The sequence below is a fragment of the Phycodurus eques genome, chromosome 21, assembly GCF_024500275.1.
Source record: "Phycodurus eques isolate BA_2022a chromosome 21, UOR_Pequ_1.1, whole genome shotgun sequence".
NCBI lineage: Eukaryota > Metazoa > Chordata > Actinopteri > Syngnathiformes > Syngnathidae > Phycodurus > Phycodurus eques.
The window spans coordinates 5,985,297-6,007,974 of record NC_084545.1 but is presented as its reverse complement, the minus strand read 5'-3'; the positions used below and the strand labels follow the sequence as shown (position 1 = coordinate 6,007,974).

At 41.0% G+C, this 22,678-nt stretch overlaps 1 protein-coding gene across 1 annotated transcript in view; it reads left to right on the top strand.

The window, feature by feature from the left end:
• Window positions 1–22,678, top strand: part of ptprn2 (protein tyrosine phosphatase receptor type N2) — a 120,079-nt gene that overhangs the window by 79,500 nt on the left and 17,901 nt on the right. The window contains 5 exon segments of the mRNA XM_061666543.1: window positions 5,540–5,755; window positions 10,200–10,406; window positions 17,430–17,577; window positions 19,065–19,138; window positions 21,465–21,542. Of these exon segments, the coding sequence (XP_061522527.1) occupies window positions 5,540–5,755; window positions 10,200–10,406; window positions 17,430–17,577; window positions 19,065–19,138; window positions 21,465–21,542 (723 nt within the window).

The window sequence follows — 22,678 nt, the reverse complement described above, 5'->3', positions numbered from 1 at the left end:
GAGAAAACAGCACAGCAAACACAGAGACCCCTGATTGCTCAACAAATGAGCGACGAGTCCCTGCGTCCATTCACGGCCCCCGCTCCCCCTCTATCCTCCCACCTCGGCCCTCAAGCCTATTAGCCAGGCATCGCTCCTCCGACATTCACTGTCGACAACATGTGGAGGTGTCGCCATGGCAACCCCTGCTTATGACATGTGCGACCGACAAGGGGGGCTGAATTTAAGGAGGGGCTCAGCCTTAACTAAAAAAAAAAAAAAAAAAAAAAAGATAGGGGAGAGAGAAGAGGGAGCCCAGCACCTCCCCGTCTCTTTTCACCAGGACGGCGGCGGTGCTGAATGGACTCGCTCTTCGGGGGCTTCTGCACATTCTTCCGCTGCTCGGAAAATCAGACGGGCATATCCCGCATTCTTCTCCCCTTTTTCTAATACCCCCCTTTTTTCCCTCGCTCCTTTGTTGAGACCCTTACTGGGGAACTTTTTTTTTTTTTTTGGGTGGTGGTGGGGGTTAGGGAGTGGGCGGCCCGGGGACGCATAAACGCGCCTCGGAGCCTCGACCGGCGTCAGTGTGTGAAGTAAGCGCCTCTGGAATACAAGAAGACGGCGTCTATCCTGCCCGGCGACATGGAGTCGGGTAATTATTATTATTGTTTCCCCCTGATCTATTCTGCATGCCGTGCATGAAATTTTGCATCCGCTGAGGAACGGCGCTGAAAACTTGTGAACGTCGTGTTGTGTTGGTGATGATTTCGGTGCGATTCCTGGTGATCATCCCTCCTCCCTCACCTTTTTCTCATACAAATACGTGTGTAGATTGTGCAAAAGGAAACCATTATTTTTTTTACTGACACATCTGCCACAGGTTGCTTGAACCTCTCTACATTTATTAATACCATTTCTATGAAATTAATTAAAACTACACAAATTGGGAATTTTGTCTTACTGTTTGAGTTCATTTAATACCAATAATTCAACCAAATTCTGGCGCCTGCTTTTTGACTATTGAACATTATTTTTGTTCTATATTGGATAAAAGTATCTATTTAATCACTGCATGTGACAGTTTCTCTTTTGCACAAAAAATGCATTTTACCGTGTACCAAACGGACCGCAGCCTGACCTTTCCCCTCCCCTCATTTGTATAATCCCAAACACCGCTACCCCCACTCCCCAAAAAAAAAAAAATTTTTAACAAATCCATCTGGCCGTCGACGTCCTCTCTTGATTGACTTACATGTTCAGGCTGTGAACAGCAGGGACAGACGCCAGGGAAGGATATCATTTTATTGATTTGATTGGGCTTTTTTACCTTCCTCATGGGGAAGTATTTAATGTTTAATCTTTCCAGAACTTTAAAAGCTTTTCAGTCACGCACCCCCCTTTGACATCCAGTTGGTGCACCCCCCCTCCCCCCACCCCCATTCTACATTCTAATCCAGTCTTTCCCATAAAATTTAAACCACATAACACCTCTTTAAAAAAACAATTAAAAAAACAACCTTCATTTTGGAAGATTGAAACATTCAGTATAATGGAGTCCTTCTCAAACATTTTAAGCCACACATCCCCTTCAACATCCAGGCGCACCCCCCCTTCAAAAAAAAAAAAAAAAACTAATTTAGAAGATCTATTCATTCAGTCTAATGCAGTATTTTCATAACGTTTTAAGCCACGCACCCACTCCAAAAGAATAAAATCTCATTTGTAAGATCTACTAAACGTTCAGTCCTATTAGTACTAGTCCAGTACTATATTTTTACATAGTCCAGTATTTCTCAGTCTTTTAATTTAAGACAGCCATACACCCCTTTCAACGTCCAGGTCAAGTTGGCACACTCCCTCAGGAAAGAAAAAAAAAAACAACTTTATTTGGAAGCTCTAAACGTTCAATCTAATGGAGTCCTTCCAACATATTCAGCCACGAGCCACCCCCCCTGTTGAAGAAACACTCAATTGGAAGTTCTTACCCTGCACTCTTTCCCCAAATTTTAATCACGCACCCCCTTCAACATCTAGAGCGAGTTGGCACACCCCCTCAAAAAATTTAATTCAGATAATCAAAACACATGAGTCTAATGGAGTCCTTGCAACATTTTAAACCACACACCTGCCCTTCCCCCAAAAAACATTATTTGGAAGAAATGTGCAGTCTAATGCAGTCTTTCTGTAAATTTTAAGCCATGCATCCCCTTCTACATCCGGACTGAATTGGTGCACCCCCTCCTGAAAAAGAAAACAAAATAATTGGCTGTTATGATGAAATGGATTTTAAAAATGCTCCTTTTTATTTTTGTGCAGACAGACGATCTTTCCACTTTTTGAATGGTGTGTGGGAGGGTTAGCGCGCACCACACTTCCCCTGCTCTGATGGATTCGTTTAATAAGGATGCATATTTTTTTTGGTACATTTTGTGCTCAAAAATCCAAAGTCAATGTTAATATAACATTAATAAAGTTACATCTCACATTTCAGTTAGTCAAAGAAAACAAAACAACCAGTAACATCCGTGGTTGTTATGAATTATCTATTGATCTTTTTTTTTTTTTTTTTTTTTATGTATTAATTTTCACTCTGGCTGATGGAATGAAGTTTTTTCTCTCTTCAACATGGTGACTTTTTTTTTTTCCTTCATGTATTTGTGATCATATCAAAAAGTATTATAGTGACTTTTGAAAATATACACCCTCAATGGAACTGTTGGCGTTTGGGTGGGCGCCATTTTTCCTCCTCCGTACGATCCTCTTCCAACCTCTGATCCTTGATTGTCTGGCCCACCGTCGAAAAAGAACCCGCTAAGACCGTCAAGCCGAAAGGTCAAGCTAGAAGGGTCTTGTTTTTAAAACAGTGCTCTGACGATGTCACCGCGCTTCAGCCATCGGGGGACATTTCCTCCACATCTTTTAATATTACGAGCCTCCTGATGCATGTGTTGTTACTGATTTTTTTTTTTTTTTTTTATGAGTCAAAAGTGTGGTGATTTTTGTGTCCCTCAGTGTCCAAATGTAATGCAGCGGTAAAGAAAATCTATAAGACTTCATGCATCATTAAAAATCCCCTCAATTCGTGCTTCTAATTCTGCTGTCAAAATTGGGCTCATTGGGAATTTATCGCTAAAGCAAATGGCCACGTGTGGACCAATTATCGACATGCATGTGGAGCCTTTATGCCGGCTTTTCCTACAACCTTCTTATCCGCGCACCCCCCACCTTCCGCACACGCCTCTCCCCCCGAAAACACGCCAAAAAACATCAAAACGAGGCCGTTTATAGCCAATAAAGGCATCATGTTGAACTAAAACACCACAGTAAAGTTTTACTATTGTGTTGTAATGGAATTTAACGATAATTAGTTTTGTCTTTAGACTTGGTGACGCAGCATGAGGCTCATTGCCCACCATTATTTATGAACATCTTCCCAGTTACTGTAAACAATTGTATGTTTGTGATCACGAGGCGACTCATTTAGTGTGTGACAGGAGCTGCCGTGTTAAGTCATAAAACCTTGTGTGTCTGCTTGATGAAATTTCTCAACTTTTAAGTCATGGAACAATTGTATGTTTGTGATTCCAAGGCTGCCGGTTGTAGTGTACGTGTTACGGGAGCTGCCGTGTTAGCCGTGAGACCTTGGACGCTGCATTCAGTGTCTTCTTGACGCAATTTCTCCTTTATTTCCGAATGACTGAACAATTGTATGTTTGTGATCACGAATCGACTTGTTTAGTTTAAGAATGGAAGCAGCTGCCGTGTTGGTCAGATGACCTTGTACACACCATTCTGCGTTTGATTCTATTTATCTGTTTCTTTTCCCCAAATCACTGAACAATTGTATGTTTGTAATCAGGAGGTGACTCGTTTCAGTACAAGGTTTGACAGCAGCTTTTGTGTTGGTCATAAGACTGTACACTGCACTCTGTGTCTGCTCTATGCAATCTCTTCTTTTTCTTGCAAGACAACCCTTTACTGTTTTGCTGTGTTTATTACAGAAATATAAGCAAACTGAATCCCTGGCTAAACAATTTTGTACGTCGTATTAAATACAGACCATTTCTTCAGAACTTTTTTTTTTCTTTTTAAATCTGTAATCAAGTCTTTGCTACCCATTGGCCGTGTGCTTCCTTCACACGCTAATCCAGCCAGGAGCTAATTAAGCTCACAGGCTTTTAGGCTGCCGACCTCTATGCAGCTGCACAGCGCCCGGCCTGGCCTTGCCAGCTCTAAATGGGATTGTGAATGTCTGTAGTGGGAGACAGGAGTGGACTAGGGGGGCTGGGGTATGAGGGCTCGTCTGAATGCACATTATGAGGCCGGTATTAGCTGGCTAATGAGTAGGGGGTGGATGGACTGAGATGGACATTCTGAATCCCATTTTTGTTCCAAAAGAGAAGACTTCATGTATGAAAGATAAGCTATAACGGCATGTTTGAAGCATGTGTGGGTTAAATGTTTTGGGGCTTTTATAACAGCTCCTCAGATGATTTATTTGTTTTTGGAATTGCATGCAATGCTCTGCTTTGGCTGAATAGTTGCCCCCCCCCCCCCCCCCCCCCCCCTCCTACTTAAAGCATTAGTAGGTCAATCATTCTGACTCTCTCAGGAGAAAAAAATAATTTAAAATGGGGGAAAATAATTCAAAATTTAGTTCAAATTTTATGAATATTTTCTGACATTTAAAAAAATATATAACCACAAGCTGTAGGTTCTCCACCCTGGACTAAAGCAATTATAGAGAAAATATTCTCTCTGTAAAAAAAGAGTCAGAACATCAAAACAAAAATATCGATACCAAATCTTGATTGTAAATGAGTAAAATAATTAGACATAAAATGTAATGATTTTTTTGTTGACTTTTTTCTTTTTTCAGGACATGACCACAGGCTTTAAGTTTGACGATTGCAAAAAACAACAACACACAGTGTGACCTCCTGGAACAACTCTCACAAGACATCCTTCATCAGGAACCATTTTCTTAACAGACACCTTCCCAAATTTTTATTTTTCACTTTTATTAATCTTTTTTTTTTTTTTAAATAATGACCACTGGCTGTAAATTCCCCATCGCTGACTTGGGCATTAGGAGGGAAATGATCAATATTCTCCAAGGAAAAGGATCCAGCACCTCAAAATATCAAAAATAGCCTGAATTAATTAAAAATGAGGCAAAATAATTCCACGTGATGTAAAATGTTATGAATATTTCCTGACATTTGACTACTCGAAATAAAAAGAGCTTATACTGCAAAACAAAAAACATATTAAAAGTGATTGACAATTATGAATTATTATTAGAAAAATATATGCAGTTGCACTTTTCGCTCTCTCTCTCTCTCTCTCTCGCTCTCTCTCTCTCTCTCTGATATTGTATTAACACTTTGCTGAAATGTTTTTGGGGCTTTTTCTAACAGTTCCTTTATAGTCTTATTAGGTTTTCGAATTGCACCGAATGCTCTCGAGGGCTGTACGTGCCCCCCGGGCCGCAGGTTGCCCATCGGCGGTGCACTGTTTTGACCGTCGCTATCCCCTCTCTCGTGTGTCCTTCCAGAGGGGCAGCCTAAGCCACATCCCCGTGGTGAAGGAGACCCGGGTGGAGTCGGGCCAGCTGGTGATTCTCTCCGTGCTGTGCGTGCTTTTCGTCCTGGTGGCGCTGGCGGTGTCGGCCACCTTCTTCTGCGTGCGCCAGCGCTCCCACCTGCGCATGAAGGAGAAACTCTCCAGCTTGGGCACTGACACCGGCAGCGATGCCACGGCAACCTATCAGGTTTGTGCACGCCCCCTCTTACGCTCGCTGTTAGCCAATCGGGAGCCGGCATGCTCGAGCACTCATCTGCCATTGGACTCGCACACTCATTTTTGTCCATGATTTGCCGTTTTTAATTGAATTCCCTTTTCTACTCTATTCACAACAACACCCCCATTAGGTGCAAATCCACAAAATTCAATTCAATTTTTTTTCCCCAGTTCAAGGTACAATTAAAGATTAGGAAAATAAACGAAATCGTACGATACCTTCTCAAAAACTATACAACCTATGTGTCTTAGACAGTCAATGAGGATGTAAAATATTATGACAGATGGTAAAACCCACATTCACTCATTCCAGTCAGCCTAAAAAATAGAAGTGCTTTGAAGTCAAATGTAATTTTAGACATCATAAAATAGAAAAACATGCCAATGGCGCAACAATAGCTCGGCAAGTGAAAATATTTTCTCAAACACTGTATTATCAAGATGTGTGAGACGCCACCGTGACCTATTCCTCCTCCTCCCCCTGGGCCACAGGTGGCCGAGAGAAATGTTGATTTACCGCGTTGGGCCTCAGCTGCGCCCGGTATGGCACTCAGAACACATTTAGCTCCTGTGACTTGTTAACATTTTCAATATTTAATCAGGTTTACGCCTCAAAGGCTGCTGAAGGAAGAGCATTCAATATGTATATATATTTTTACATAGATTTGATCACATATGTCTTAGTCACTATCAAACCAGGATGAATATTTTCTGGGGGCATGCAAGCAGCATAACAGACAGCATATGGGTGCTCCCATACCAACCGTAACATCCATCTTAAAAGCATGAAATAATGTGGTAATGTTGCAGCATTAAAACAAAGCACAATGTGTTGGTTTACTCAACTAGATTACTGGCTAAAGAACAGTAATGTCATGTATAAGCTCAAAATAGGAGTGAAGAACATTTGGATGATCCCATCCCCTTATTATTATTATTATTTTTAAAGAACTATTATTTTTTTAGACAATGAAAGGATAACGTGATGTAAACTATGGGTAGTTGATCTACATTGACGTAATGGCTCAACTTCTCCGGCCAATTCCACACTGGCATGGAAGTAGGAGTTCAGAACATTCAGATAGATTGTCCCATCATGTTAAAAAAAAAAAAAACAATATTTGAAAAAATAATAATTGTTTTTTAGACAACTAAAGATCAACAATGTGATGTTAAGCCACGGCAAGTCAAGGTACATTGACGTTATGGGTGAAAGCCTCTGGGCAATACGACACTGGCATCAAAATAAAATTTAAACATGAACATATTTTCCTTTACAAATAAAGTTTAAGAAATGATAGTATTTTCCCCCAATGTTTTTGATAACTTCATTAGTAAGTACAGTGGTGCCTTGAGAAACGAGTTTAATTCAATGGAGACGGTCCGAGTATTATTAGTCGTTCCTTGGAGAGGATAAAGAATATATGCCTGTGAGTATTGTTATATTATCTGTCAATGTGTGTTTTTCAAATATCCACTGCTTAAAGGGTTGTAACACTACAGCACAATTCGTTAACGTGTCTATGGCCTTTTGCATTGTTTGTTAGCATTAGGCTAAGCGGACTTAGGGCAAAATTGTGTGGTGGTTTTAAATACACACGGTGTAATGCTTTTTGCTTCATGTTTAGTTTAACGGCAAACCTCAACTGGGAATGGAAATAAGCAGCTTAAAGCCTTTTTTTGTTGTTGTTATTGTTGTTGAATTGCGTCTTGATGCAATAGAGGCAAAATGCTGAGCACTACTACTTGGAAGCTGAGTCAAATGTGTCCAAAATGTCGACCACTGGTGCAAGTGTGGATTCTTGATGTTTCCTCGTCTTGCTATTCTATCTTTGAAAAGAGGTCTGAGTATTAAAAACCAGTCCGTATCTCCCCTCTGCATTCAGGCCGGGCTCAGCTTCCCGCACGGCGGCGGAGAAGTCCGAATGACTTATGAGGTGGACTTGGATGTTGCCCCAAGGCCAAGGCTCGGGGCAACATTTCGCTTCATGACTCTAATCATTAAAGTCTTGACGGTGGCGGTAGGAGAGGGAAAAAAAAAAAAAAGCGGATCCAGGAGCAGGGGTTAGCAGGCCCTGCAGCCCTCGGGGAAATATCACGTTGATAGATCAGCGGATAGCGTGTGCTGCTTTCCGCAATGCCTTTTCTGAGGCCTCAGCTGTTATTGAGCATGGAAATGAATTCTAAAGGAAGCGTCTGGCTGAAACGGTACACGGTGGTTTTTGAAGATTGTGGTGGCTTGAACAGATAAGAAATGACACATAGAATAAGATAAAATAAGCCTTTATTACTCCAACAATGGGGAATTTTTTTATTTATTTATTTTAAAAAAAAAATGTTAATAACATTATAGTGGAGCCTAAAAGCACAAGAATAATAATATAGAAGAATCCAAAGTATATATACGTTCGTATTTGGAATAAGACTGAGCAGAATGAGAGCAGAAGTTGAATTGCACCTCCACTGTACTTGGCAAGTATACTTGAAAAATAAATACTATATCTGAACGTAAACAAAAGTAGTCAGCAGGATCGTATGTAGCGACACGGATCAATAAACGCTATAAGCAGTATAAGTGGCAACTGCACACGAATAATCGACAATTTATGTGCGGATGTGAACGTAACCAAAAAGCAGCAAGAATATACAGCAGCATTGTAGTATTTATGGATCAATAAATACTATAATTGTATATTGAATGTACAACATCAGGTGTTGAGACTGAGCAGGAGCAGTGTAAGTGGCAAGTGTACTTAAGTGAGCACTACTATCACTAAACGTAACAAAAAGGCAGCAAGAATAGTCAGCAGCATTGTATGTAGCGACTATGCATGTATACAGCGTGCCCATTTATTTACAGTATTTAGGCAATGAGACTGATCAGCAGCAGTGTAGTTGGCAAGCATACTTGAATAATCAATACTATGTCTGAATGTCAACAAAATGCAGCAAGATATATAGACAACACATATAGATAAACACTATATTGTAATATTCTATATGTTACTGAGACCAGTGTTGCTTGGAAAGATTTTTTTTAATGGGAAATAAAAACATGAAAAATAGACTCCTATATTGTTTTAATCAGTAGACAATGGCTTGTCTTCAAATTTTGACTGCACAGAGGTGCAATCCTAAAAAAAAGATGAGTCACTTGAAAAGTTGTAATCTTGATAAAAGAAGGGGGAAGCACTTTTTATTGGCAAACTGGAGATATCCATCAGAATATAATGCATGAGCGCATCCCAGTCCCGGCTGGTTATTTGAATGATGGATGAGCTCCACTGCTTTGTTTTGGGGAAAGCCTCTTTAATCCATCTCTTAAATGTCTGATTTGTTTGACGAGTGCGTGGTGCGGCATATTGTTTTTTAAGAGTTCCACAATCACTACTATGCTTCTTTTGGACAGAATACAATAGAATGTACCTTTCTTAGTCCTCCAATTCCGGTTTGATGGCTGCAATGTGGACAGTAGTAGCACATTACAATAATGACATAAAAGAAACAATCATCCACAAATATCCTGCGTAAATATTTACAACACCAAGCAATAAGACTGAGGAGAATGAGCGCGACAGTGTACATATGTATGTACAGGAGGTCCACATGAAGGGCAAAGTTTACATGAAAATAAACACTATATGCATACAATTGAATGTGAACAGCAGCAAGAATAGTCAGCAACATTGGAGGTGGCAATATATAGCTAGTAATTACTATATACTGCCTGCTGACGTGAATGGAAAAAGAGTCCTTGAGTAAAAAGATACAATGTAAAGAGAAGTGCATGTGAACAGCAGCAAGAATAGTCAACAGTGTTTTAGTCAGCAAAACATGAATAATCATTACTTTTATGTAAATGTGAATGGTAAACTGCATGAGAATCAATCTGAAATGTGGACGGACACGAACCAAAGTGAATGTGAACAGCAGCTAGGCTAGTCAGCGGCGGTGGAGGTAGCGATACATGAATCGGCAACAAGATGTGAAAGGTAACCTACGTGAAAATCAATATGTTGCATACAAAAGCGAATGTGAACAGCAGCAAAAATAGTCCGCAGCATTGTAAGTAGAACCAAATGAATAATAACTAGAGCTGCAAACAGCGATGAACGGGCCCTTTCACACCTCTGGGCACGTCGTGGATCCATTGAAAATGAATGGAAATTCCATTCAAACATTCCAGGCCCCAAAAAAACAACAAAAATCTGTTGCTAGCGGTCGCTGCTTGGGCCCTAATTAATACTATATTTACAGATGTGAATGGAAAACAACGTGAAAATCGTTAGCATGCAAACAGAGGCGAATTTAACAGCAGTAAGAATAGTCAGCAGCATTGTATCTAGTAGTAGGAATACTTCACGTGTATCTATTTAGAGTCTGATGGACACGCCCTCTTTTTTTTCTCTCCCCAGGAGCTGTGTCGCCAGCGTATGGCCGTCCGGGCGTCGGAGCGCGTGGAGCGTCCAGAGACGCTACGCCACTCGCGGCTCAACAGCGTGTCGTCCCAGTTTAGCGACGGCCCCGGCGCCGGAAGCCCTTCCACGCGCAGCAGCACTTCCTCCTGGTGCGAGGAACCCGTGCCGTCCAACATGGACATCTCCACCGGTCACATGATACTGGTGAGCAATGCGATCCTCCGTCTTAAGCAATAGAGCCCAGAATGGGGTGCAATACTTCACTCTCAATTAGTTTGCTGTGTAAAGACGTAGACCAATTTCCAAATATGTACCTCCTGTTCAGAGCACACCTCTCCCATTCCCTGTCGCTCTAAAGACGAACAAGAACTAAATCAGACTGAAAGCCGATTGCCCTTGCTTCCTGTTTTTTGGGCTTTTGCCAGCAACTTTAGATGTTGGGACTTAGTCGGTAGCTCAAACCCTCGCAAGGTTTTGAGTGTATGATTGAAAATAAAGTAAAAAGTAAAAAACTTTTCCGAACAAAGGCTGATGTTTACACAGGTAAAAATCAAATAAATGAGCGACAAAGCTGGTTGCCATTACTTTTTTTTAAGAAACCAACTGACGACTTCTAAGGTTGTTGACACTCGGTTTCTTCCATTACGATGTTTTGCAGGTTTTGAGTGTTCTATGATCAGTGGCGGTTTCTGGTATGTGCAATATGTGCGGCCACACACAGCGCTATTTATGCTGATTGCATTCTGAGCATGTTTATTGGTGATCTTTAGAGGTGTTAACAACCCCTAACTTTAGACGGATTGAAATTATCGCTGTTTAAAAAAAAAATATATATATATAATATGTCTGTTTGTCATTCTTTGCTCACCTCGTCCTCTTTAGAACTCTTTTATCATATCATCCTGCTTTTTATCTCTACTCCGTTGTTTTTTATCCCACTTTTGGTGCGCCGCTGTGTGATTTTGTCTCTTTATCTCGGCACTGTCATTTACCCGCTCACTCCTGTGGCAAAATAAGCCTGACTTTTTTTTTTTTGCCTGAAATATGTCCCCGTATGTGATTGTCTTTGGGATGTTGGTAATAATTGTCTTCTTTTTTTGTTTTTGGGTGAAAAAGCCTTTCCTTCCACACATGCATAGAATAGATTGTTTTAATTTTACAGCACGTCATTCATTTGAGACAAGCCTGATAAAAGAGACGGATTGATGCCTGGCAGTGTTTCCATTAATGGCGGGCGCATTCATCACACGCCATGCCTGCCTATTATATAGGGGGAGGCTGTAATGAATGAGAGGGAATGTGAGTAATGCCTTGTACTGCTGCTAATAGATGGCTTTTTCTTACACTCGTCAAGGCTTGTTTGTGCCGAGCCCCCCTTTGAACGTGACGACAATAGCAGAGCGCTAACAACAAAAAGGGGCCCTGTGAATCATTTCTAGGAGGCGTGCTGTTATTATTAGTAGCCTTAGCTTCTCCACAGCAGCGAATGTAACGTTGTGAGTGATCCGTACTATAGTTTAAAAGGCCAAATTAGAAATTGGTTTCCTCCATGGGATCCAAGTGTATTAACAGACGTCATGTATTGACATAACATCGACATATCCATTGACCGAGACAAATATTCAAAAGATATAGATAAGTTTGTTGGTATACAGAAAATGGATATAATCGAATGCAGCGGCCATTATGTTGCACCTGCTGTACATAAACTAATGCTAAAGAACACAACAGACATGAATTTGTTGTAAATATGTATCATGAATCGTGGTCCTGCTAATAGCTCATTTTAATATTGTGCACTGATAGTTGATGATCCAATAGAAATTAACCCAAGCACCATTTTAGTCCCTGACCCTGAATTTTGTGTGTTACTATAGTGAGATTTCAACATAAGCCCAAAAATGTTATTTAATATCATTTTTGTCTTATTTTTTAAAAATGTAACTAAAATTGCTTGTTGAATTGAGTTCATTATTTAATTTTATTCATTTATTTTTAATTCTTACTGCTGTCGTTCATGGTTTATTGTTTATTTATTTATTTGCTATTTAAGCAAATAGATTATTTTTTATTGTTTTTATTTTATCTATTGTATTATTTTATTTAATTATTTTATTTTTAATTATCGTTGCTTTCTGAAACGCTTTGAATATGGAAAGAAGCACTATACAAAACTCAAGTATTATTTTTTTATTTTTTTATTCACTTAAATAATTTTAACTTAATTTATTTATTTTATTGTTTGATTTATTATTTTATGTATTATCAGTATTTTAACTTCATTTTCACTTTCTTTCTTTATTATTTAAAAAAAAAAGATTTTTATAAATGTTATTTATTTGATCTATTTAATTATTGTATTTATTTATTATTTTTCATTCTCATTGCACACATATACAGTCTTCTGTAGCTTGGAGTGCGATTCGTTTTTAAGAAGAACGGTTTCGGGACCTCTCTGTTTTGGAAAGGGGCGCTCACGAGGGTCTCTTCTTAACATTCTGGCCGTCATCCCCCGTCAAACCATGTGTGTGATTGCCTTCTTATCGCTCATCTCAGGCCGATATTTGCCCCGCTCATCTCATCTCACCGTCGCTCTCTCGCTATTTGGAGCAGCGCGGCGTGTGGAGAAGGGTGATGAATAGGCAGTGTTCCAAAGCTCACACACTCACTCACAAAAAAAAAAAAAAAAAAAAAAAGTCTTGTGTAACTTCTAAAGTGAAATTGGAAGCCTCAGTGTGCTGAGTCATCATTTCCTTGTTGTTTATTCGGAGCTGCTTCGACGCGCCCTTTGCTGTTTTGCATTGCCTGCATAGTCAGAGCCCCTCTCCCAGTAGCCAAAATGGCTGACTCGTGTTCCCCCACTATATTGTGGTTCATCGTTCAGGCCCCCGTTATATCGCAGATTTTTTGAAGCGACCGTTTTTTGTTGTTGTTGTTTTAGCCCCCCAAAAACAACCACCATTTTTTTTTGCTTGTTTTTAATTTCGAAAAAAAATAGCTCTGTGTCGTATACAAACAAAGAAATAGATTGGTTTTATGAAGTGTAAATACTGGAGGTACTGCAGTATCTGTGTTTTGAATGTATGCCTTTAAGGGGCAGTGACGTCAGGAGCTAGAGCTGCAGTCGTTCCTTGCTGGTGATTTTGTATTTGTGTGTTTGAATGTTTGTCCCGTTCAATAAACGGCTTGACGACTGTGGCTCTCCTTGCCCACATGTGAGGGCATTACAGTGCCCTAATCACTCGAACAGCTGCGTATCCTGAAAGTTGCACCACCAAGCAAAACATAATCAGCCAAGCATCAGCTCATAAACTCACAAGTTGTGGCACTTGTAAGTTTAGGTACCATTGTACCCTAGTTACTGTAATGCCCTTGCATGTGGGAAAGGAGAGTCATCGTTGCCTATAGCAGATTCCAACCATTTATTTAACACCAGGAGAATAGCAAAACACTTGAACACAACGAATACACTCACGCTGTAGCTGGTGTTGGCTGTTGGCTCACGCCTAGACACTCACATGCAGACTCACCGACGTCACACGCCAACCTAATAGGCCCCGCCTCTGAAAGGCACTCATCCAAAATACTCTACAATATGTACAGTATTTCTATACATTTTATGCTTGCAATTATTTGTGTGTACATATATGTTTACCATGTCTTTAAAATGTCTATTGTAATCAGTTTAACTGTGTTTAAAGCGTCTGGAAGGGTTAAATGTATTTTTTATATTATTTTTTAAAATTATATCGTGTCTCTATGTCGTGCATTTTTTTCTACTGCGGGTGGGTCTGGAATGTATCCCACTCGATAAATGCTATTCACTGTACTTTGCAAACGGAGCAGGAGCCTGCGTGATCACTACAGCACCATGGACAGCACCCACAGGCCGCATGGAAACATTCTTCTCTGTCCTTGCAAGTAAACAGTGAGGCTAGCTTGTGGGATCCATACATTTATTCATAATATTGCCCTTGGCATGATTTACCAAATTCTCATACCTCTGGGCTGTTTAATTTAATTTTAGAGATGAATTGTTGAGGACAATAGTCATACAGTTGCAATTTTCATTGCAAATCTATCACAGGGGTGGGCAAACGTTTGTGCTCAAGGGCCACCATTGACTTTTAAACAGACTGATAGGCCAGCTGTTACAGAGAAGAGCTTTAATAAAAATGGTTAAAATGTGTATGTAAAATACTTATCTCATAATCAAATTATCATTCATTCATCCATTTTCATCCTCACTTGGGCGGCGGGCGTGCTGGCGCCTACCTCATTTTTTAAATGTTATTATTAACAACCAAGTTAATAAACAAATGTATTCATGATTTGTTTTTAAATTTATATTTAAACTTATTTATTTTACCAAGCTTTTCATTGTTTTATTTATGATTAATTGAATTATAGTTAATTAGCAAATTATTTAGGTATAAATGTATATGTCATCTTATTTATTTGATTAATATTTTTATTTACAATAAGTCAACTAACAAATATTTTATGAGGAAAAATTAGTAAAGAAAAAGATAAATGCATACATATAAAATTAATAAAATAGTCAATTTTAACAGTAAAATAACAATGAATTATGTTTTTGTTATTACTTATAATTAAGGTAATTGTAACTAACCTATTATTTCATTCAATAAATATACTAATGTTAAATGTACTATTTAGTTTTCATTTATTTTTCAGGAACAAATGAGAAACTGTTCTCAATTGCCTTACCTAGATAAAAAAAAGGATACATAAAATAAAATTGTACTAATATTTTCCATTGTATTATTTACAATAAATTAATTGACTGGCTGCATTATGAATGCAACAAATATTACAGGAATCTTGATCATGTGTAGCATATTAAAGTATGGCGCGCCTCTGATGTACACAAATCCCAGACTGTTGTGGACTACTGTTACTGTGAGTTTGATTTTGACAGTAATGTGTTACCTGTTGTTTGTCTTCCGCCTTCATCCCAATTTCACCCAGCAGCCTCGGCCGCTGAGCAGACTCTTTATGGGATTAGACATTGTTTCCCTGACACCTGGGCCTCCCACATCCCAAGTCCCTGATTGGCACACATAATCCTCCCCTCATTCGCTAAACCTTCGCTAGCCTGTCTGCGGAATAAGCCACGGTCCGCCGCCTCTCGCCGGGAGCTCTCCGCCTTGATAAGGTGGCCGCTGGCTACGCGGCGCTAAGGCAAAAATATGAATGTAGAAGGCAATCAATTCAGCATGTCGTTTGAATAGCATGTGATGCGCTTGGGAGCAGATGTGATGCTGGGAGAGGCGCGCAAAGAGAGAGTACAACGTGACAGGTGACAGGCAGCGGGGGAAGGATATTCAAATATTCTACCCGTGTACAAGTACTTTCCGACTGTCAGGGAGAATACTGAGATCAGCGTACGACTCGCATAGTCGGGAACAAATACTTAACAAGGAAGGAACAATATCCAAGTAGTCAGGAAAAATACTCGGGTCGTCTGGAACAATGATCAGATTGTGGGAAACAATATGGAACAATACTTAAGTAGGAAGGAACATTACCCGAGTTGTCTGGAGTAATACTCAGGTAGTCATGAGCAATACTTAACTGGACAGGAGCAATACTCAGGTCGTCAGTAAAAATGCCAAGGGGGACAGGAACAATACCCTGGCAGTCAAGTCAATACTCAAGTAGTCAGGATCAATGCTCAGATGGTCAGGAACAATACTCTGGTAGACAGGGGCGTTACTGAGGTCAGAACAAGTAAGAAGGACTTAAAGTAGTCAGGAGCCACACTCCAGTAATCAGGGGCGACACTCAAGTAAGGAGGAACAATACTTGAGTAGTCAGAAACAATAGTCAGGTAGTCAGGTACAATACTTGCGTAGGAAAGAACAATACCCAAGTAGACATGAGTACTACTGTACTCGGGTAGTCAGGAACAACACTTGGTTAGTCAGAAACAATACTCAGGTACGAGGAACAATAGCCGTGTTGTCAGAAGCAATGCTCAGGTTGGCAGGAACAATTACCACATAGGCAGCAATGATTCAAAGGTAGTCAGAAGCAATGCTCAGGTACGAAGGAACACTACCGAAGTAGTCAGTAGTAATGCTCGGGTAGTCAGCACAAATACTCTGGTAGACAGGAACAATAAATAGTCAGAAAAATACCCGTTCTTCTCAAACACAAACACACGCACGTGCTTTTCTTGAAAACGCATGCAAATACGGGTAATTTATGGATTATTTTCTTGCGTGAAATTAAAAGCTCCCGGCAACAGCAGAGAACAATTATATTTTAGGAGTCTGCCATTAAAGGTGGAGGTGGAACACACTGTGCTGTCTCATTATGTGCCTGCATTAATCATGAGCGCTTGATTTTAGGACTTCGGTGGCACTTTAGCTTGCATATCAAACAATAAACTTTGATTCCCATCATTAGGTCCATTTGTAAGCGTCTTAAAGACTAGCCTAATATCCTGTTGGAAGCGTGAATTCATTAGCCATCAAAGGGCAATTACCCATTGTGTGCTGGACAGGCCTATTTGTGATTATCTTCAATGCAGCATTTGTGTTTTTTACTCCGCAAAAGACATGCTTTTAGCATTTGACAGACAGCGCAGACTGTAACAATGAAGCCGCTCAGCCTACCTACGCCGCCTTTAATACGGGATAAACCCGCCCCGCGTGTGGGTATCACTTTCATTGTATTAGCCAGCTGATCCCTGACATCAGTTTATGAGTCTGTAATCTTCCGGCCCGCACAATAGCGGACTAAACCATTTAACCCCCAACGGGAGGGGAGCCATAATACAGGACGGAAAGGGGAAGAATATGGTGCCTTCTTTAAAAGAAAAAATCCTCACTTTGCCAGCTACATCCTCTAAGCTCCCTAAGACTTGCCCTGGTTTGGGAAAATACACACGCAAACACGCACACAGGCGTCCCCCTTCTCTTTTGCCATCTTTGTCCCTCTAGCGAATTCAATTTTGTCCTCTGCGAGCGACGGCTTAAACGCAGACAATCTTATCAGTGGCAGTGCAAGCAGGAAAGGTCGACACTGAAACACCCCTCAAGTATTTCCACAGTTAACAAACCTCTCAGGAGTCTTAATTGTGTTTTCCGTCGCCCTTAAACTAAAAAAAACATTAGCTCCCCGCCCCCTCCTCACCTACAACCTTTCTCGCCACCTTTCACGCTCGTGGTGTGAAATGGAAATCTTGTTTTCCCTCAGTCCTACATGGAGGACCACTTGAAGAACAAGAACCGTCTGGAGCGCGAGTGGGAGGCCCTTTGCTCGTACCAGGCAGAACCCGGCACCTGCAGCGTGGCCCAGAGCGAGCAAAGCACCAGGAAGAACCGCTCAGATGCCGTGCTAGCATGTAAGTGCTTTTGCGCTAAGCGGGAAACAGTGGCTTTCATTCCGAGTTGTTGTTGATGTTGATGTTTTCAATAACCAGATCGTCATGAGCAATGTGAAGGTAGTCAGAAACAATACTCGGCTAGTCAGGAATCTAGGTAGTCAGTATCAATACTTAGGTGGTAATATTCGGGTAGTCATTAAAAAGATGCAGTTAGACAAGAACAATAAGTGAGTAGTCTGTAACAAAACTTGGGTAGTTCGGAACAATGCCCAAGTAGTCCGGAACAATACTCCGGTAGTCGGGAGCAATACTCAGGTAGTCCAGAATAATGCTTGGGTAGTCAAGAATGATACTCGTGTAGTCTGTAACAATACGCAGGAGGTCAGGAACAATACTCGAGCAGTCAGAAACATTGCCCAGGTCGTCAAGAATAATCCTCAGGTTGTCAGGAATCCAGGTAGTCAGGAATAATACTTGGGTAGTCAGTCACAGTACTCAGGTAATCTGAAAACATTACTCGGGTAGAAAGGAACAATACTCAGGTAGTCAGAACAATGTCCAGGCAGGTAGGGACAATGCTGTAGTCAGGAACGATACTCCAGTAGTCAGAAATCCAAGTCGTCAGGGACAATACTCGGGTCGTCAAGAATGATAGTCGTGAAAGGGAGGAAGTCATAAACAATACTCTGGTAGTCAGCAATGATATCCAGGTAAACAAGAACAATACTCGGGTAGGCAGTAACAATACCCAAGGGAGACAAACAATACTTGGTTAGACAGGAATAATACTCAAGTAGTCCGGAACAATACATAGGTAGTCAGGAATAATACTGGGGTAGTCAGTAACGTCACTCAGATAGTTCAAGAACAATACTTAGGTAGTCAGCAACAGTACAGGAGCATTACAATGTACAGTAAATGTCAACTGCCAGTTATGTTTTAGTTCACTGTTGCTCTCCTTGGCCCTGAAGAAAGCATTATGTAACGGCAAAAAGTGAAAATAAAATCCCAAATCGGCACCATGTATTTATTCATCTGAATCGGCACCAGAACAATAACCAACTGTGGCTATTTTGTCTTACGGCAGCGTGTTTACAAATGTTCACGTCACAGATCGCCGTGCTCCCTAGAGGGAATTAGCTGATGCCAAGTGGCAGTTGGCTTGTTTTTTTGAGTAACTGTCAATCAACCGTGACACAAACACCCACTCTTGACTGGTTAGAACACTTGAAAGTCTGCGATTAGAAGCTGGGCAGTCACTCAAGACGAACACCGAGTGTGTAGGTTTTCGTGGAGATACGAACGACTTGAGGCACCTTCTTTTATTGGAGGTGGAGAGATTCCGGACGTGTGCGTGACGGAAGCGTGATGAAGGCGCTCTTCTCCCCACGCAGCCTCTCTCGGCTTCATTTTGCTGCTGAGACGCGCGGTATTCCGTTATTTTTTTGGCGCGTGGGGTGGCGGGGATGGGAAATATGCTAATGAATTCTGCATCTTTGTTACAGATGATCATTCTAGAATCACCTTGAAAGCAGAGAATAACCACAGCGGCTCCGATTACATCAATGCCAGTCCAATCGTGAGTATTGTTCAGTCACTGTGTTCTTTGGCTTGTATCTGCTGTTTCTCTGTTTGGCTCATCATCGATTTGAGTGTATTGAGCTTTTTTTTCTTTCATCAATACAAAACAAACTATCTTTTGTTACAAGCAAATACGTCTCCAGATATATCCAAAAGTATGCGGGAGAGGGCCTAGTCTATTTTTTTTGAAGTACTCCCACCACCCCAACATGTTGTCAGTTGTGATTTCCCCTGAGGCTTCTGCAAAGGGACTGCATCAAAACAACAGGAAGTTATGCATTTCAAATACAGTACCTAGGATTTTCGAGGGAGCTGCACTAAAAGCTTAATACGCCTCTCAAACAAACAATTCGCGCTTTTACATGCTCCATTTTCTCTGATGGCATATTCACACATGGCTTTTTCAAGGTTGGGCGGAACAACGAATAACGTTTTTGGGGTTAAACGACCGAGGGGATGCAAGTGGGCGAGGAAGTGGCAGGACGCAGGACGGGGGGGCGGATGAAAGGAGGGTAATTACACCACAATAGGGCCCCCCGGCTGTGTCTAGCAAAACTGATAGTTATGTCTGTCAATGTGGCTTCTTCCTCTTCATTATCTGCGAGGCAGCAGCATCCGACCAAAAATAATCGAGCTCTTTTCTTTCCCGGAAAGTTCATAGAAGCTAATGAGCTAATGTAGCCATCTACATCTTCACTCGGTGTGCCTTCTTGTCGAGCGTCACAAACCCGTGGACTTTGCTGCATGCAGTTGGACTTGGTCTATACTCTGCCAGAGACGGTGGGCCTCGTTCACAACGTTTTTAATTCACACTTTTCATGTAACTGGGCAGTCGGGAGTAATACCCGGGTAGTCATGAGCAATGCTCAAGTAGTCAGGTACCATTAATTGGGTAGTCGGCAACAATACCTGAGGAGTCAGTAACGATACCCAAGTAGTCCGGAGCAATCCTCAGGTAGTCAGGAATAATCCCCAAGTAGTCGGGAACAATACGCAAGCGGTAAGGAACAACTGACACAAAACAAAAAAGCAGAATGGGTATCTAACAATATAGAACATCAGTTTAGCGTGTGAGGTTTCTTTTGTAAAACACAAACTCAAGGCGCTAGGCTAAAGTGGCGAACGCAGAGAAGATATTTTGTGTGAGACGTTTTACCTCAAAACCAAAAGTGAACGACTTTCGTCGGCCGCGCTGTCGTAATCGCCTCATAACAACGGCGGAGAGGAGGACGGCCCAAACGGAGGACGGCTCTTTCATGTTTGCGTTTTAGTATTCAAGCCGTGGTGGCAGCAGCGCGTCTGTGTCCTTGAGATTGGCTAAACGAAACGGCGGCGCTTGCGTTTGGCTTTCATTTCAGCGGGGCAAGGTTTTTTTTTGTTTTTTTTTTCCTCCTCTGGCAAAAACCATGTGAGGAATCTTAAACAGGAAGCATGACAAAAAAATGTTTTTATTTAAGTACAGCAATGTTGCATGCGTCATTATTAAGGAACTGTACATCATTGGAAATAAAATGTTTTTGTTTTTTTAACTTAAAGATAATTGACACTATAGACCCTACATTAGGTACAGCTGCCTATGTGGAGATAAGACTTTATTGATCGCTCACTGTAGAATTGTACGTGGAACAGCAGCCTGATAGATGGACCAAAAAAAAAAGCTAATGAACAAGTTTAGATTAAAAACAAACAAAAAAAGAAATACAATTGACAACCAAATTTAAAATGAACAAAGGTTTAGGCTTATATTATAACAAGCTCATCTAAATGAACATCTAAATTTTGCTGATTTTATTTTCATGTATTTAAATACATAGCCAGGCTTAACATGTATGGTCATTTTGTAAGGAAAATTAGCATTTTAAACTGCTCCTGAAGCCAACAACAGACTTGGCCAGAGTACAGCTCGGCAATTCCAGCAAAATGTGTTTATATTACTTTTACAAATGGAATAATAATGTTGGTTATGATGGTGGTACTTGTTTTTTTTGTTTTTTTTATGTGGCACATGCGTGGAAAAGGTTTGAGAACCACTGTGCTACGTGACTGCAATGACATCATCACCCAATGACGACGTCATGAAGCAATTTTTAGCAACAAATGGACCCGCCTTTAGCAGCATCCCCTGAAAATGAGTTGGCAAGGACTTTAAGACTTCCACACAATTAGTTTTGTGCTTGGTCTAAAAAGCAGGTGACCTGTTCAAACATAAATCCCAGTGATAGTCTCCGTCCAGATGGAGGATTTACGATGACATCTGACCCGTGCGTTTCCATCCGTCAGCCGCCATCCAAACGCCGCGTCACACTGTGTTCTCTCCCTCCCAGATGGACCACGACCCTCGCAACCCCACTTACATCGCCTCGCAGGGCCCGCTTCCCTCCACCGTGGCCGACTTCTGGCAGGTAAGACTCGTCTGCCGCCGCTCCCATCACTCAAACAGATTTGTTTCTTCAGCCGTGAGGTGTTGGAACAATCACGGTGGAGGCGCACACATAAAACATCTAGCTTATACTTTCTGTGCTTTGTGATGGAAGCGCTCAGCGGGAGATTAGCAAGCCCCAGTTTGCGCCTCTCGTGTATTATTCCTGCTATAAATATTTACTCAACTATGTTTTTAACAAGCCCGATGCTTTAAACTATGCTTAATACTCAAACTGATATTTCCTCAAACAGTGGGAGTCCCGTGACCCAATTTCTACTGAAATCAAATAAACACCTGCCTCAACTAAGAATAAAGTTTAAACCTTCTTTCCACCCAAAAAAAGACAGGAAGCGAAGTATAATGATGTCAGTTCGTAGACGCGATTTTTCCACGGACGTGAGACTTAACTGCTGGACATTTGAACTCTGTTGCTAACCAAAACAGTAGCACCTAGCGAGCCTCTCGGACAAATTAAAGTTGTAAATCAGTCCCCTGCCCAATATAAAAAATGATCCTACGTTACGCAGCAACTAAATCTTTAACGATGAACGGATGGGTTGCACAGACATGAACTATCGAACCCATTTGAACTCAGTTGCTAACCAAAAGACCATTACCTATGGAGGAATGAAAAAAATAAACTTGCAAAAGTTATGCCTTGGATTATTGTTATATTGTCCATCTACATATATTTACAGGCAAATATTTGTTGGTTAAAGCATTATAACACTGCCACAAAGATGCTATTCGTTAGCCCGTCTATGGCTTTTTGCATTGTCTGGTAGCATGAAACGAAATGGACCAAGGGCAAACCTGTGTGGTTGTTTTAAATATGCCACCTGTAATTGTCTTTGTTTTACTTTGAGTTTGACTGTAAACCTCAACTGTGAATGGCAATGAACGGGTTGAAGGCTCGTTGACGAGCTGCTAAACCGCTGCTTGTTGTGAAACAAGTTGAGTTCAACTTCATTCATGTCATCATAAGGAGAAACACAGTAACTATAGCGCAATAACTTCATGGTTTACTAATCCCCCACTACCCCTGTGATGACTGTAACTTTTGCTCCTAAAGGTCTTGGTCTTGTCTTGTTCTCGGATAGTGTGGTCTTGAGTACA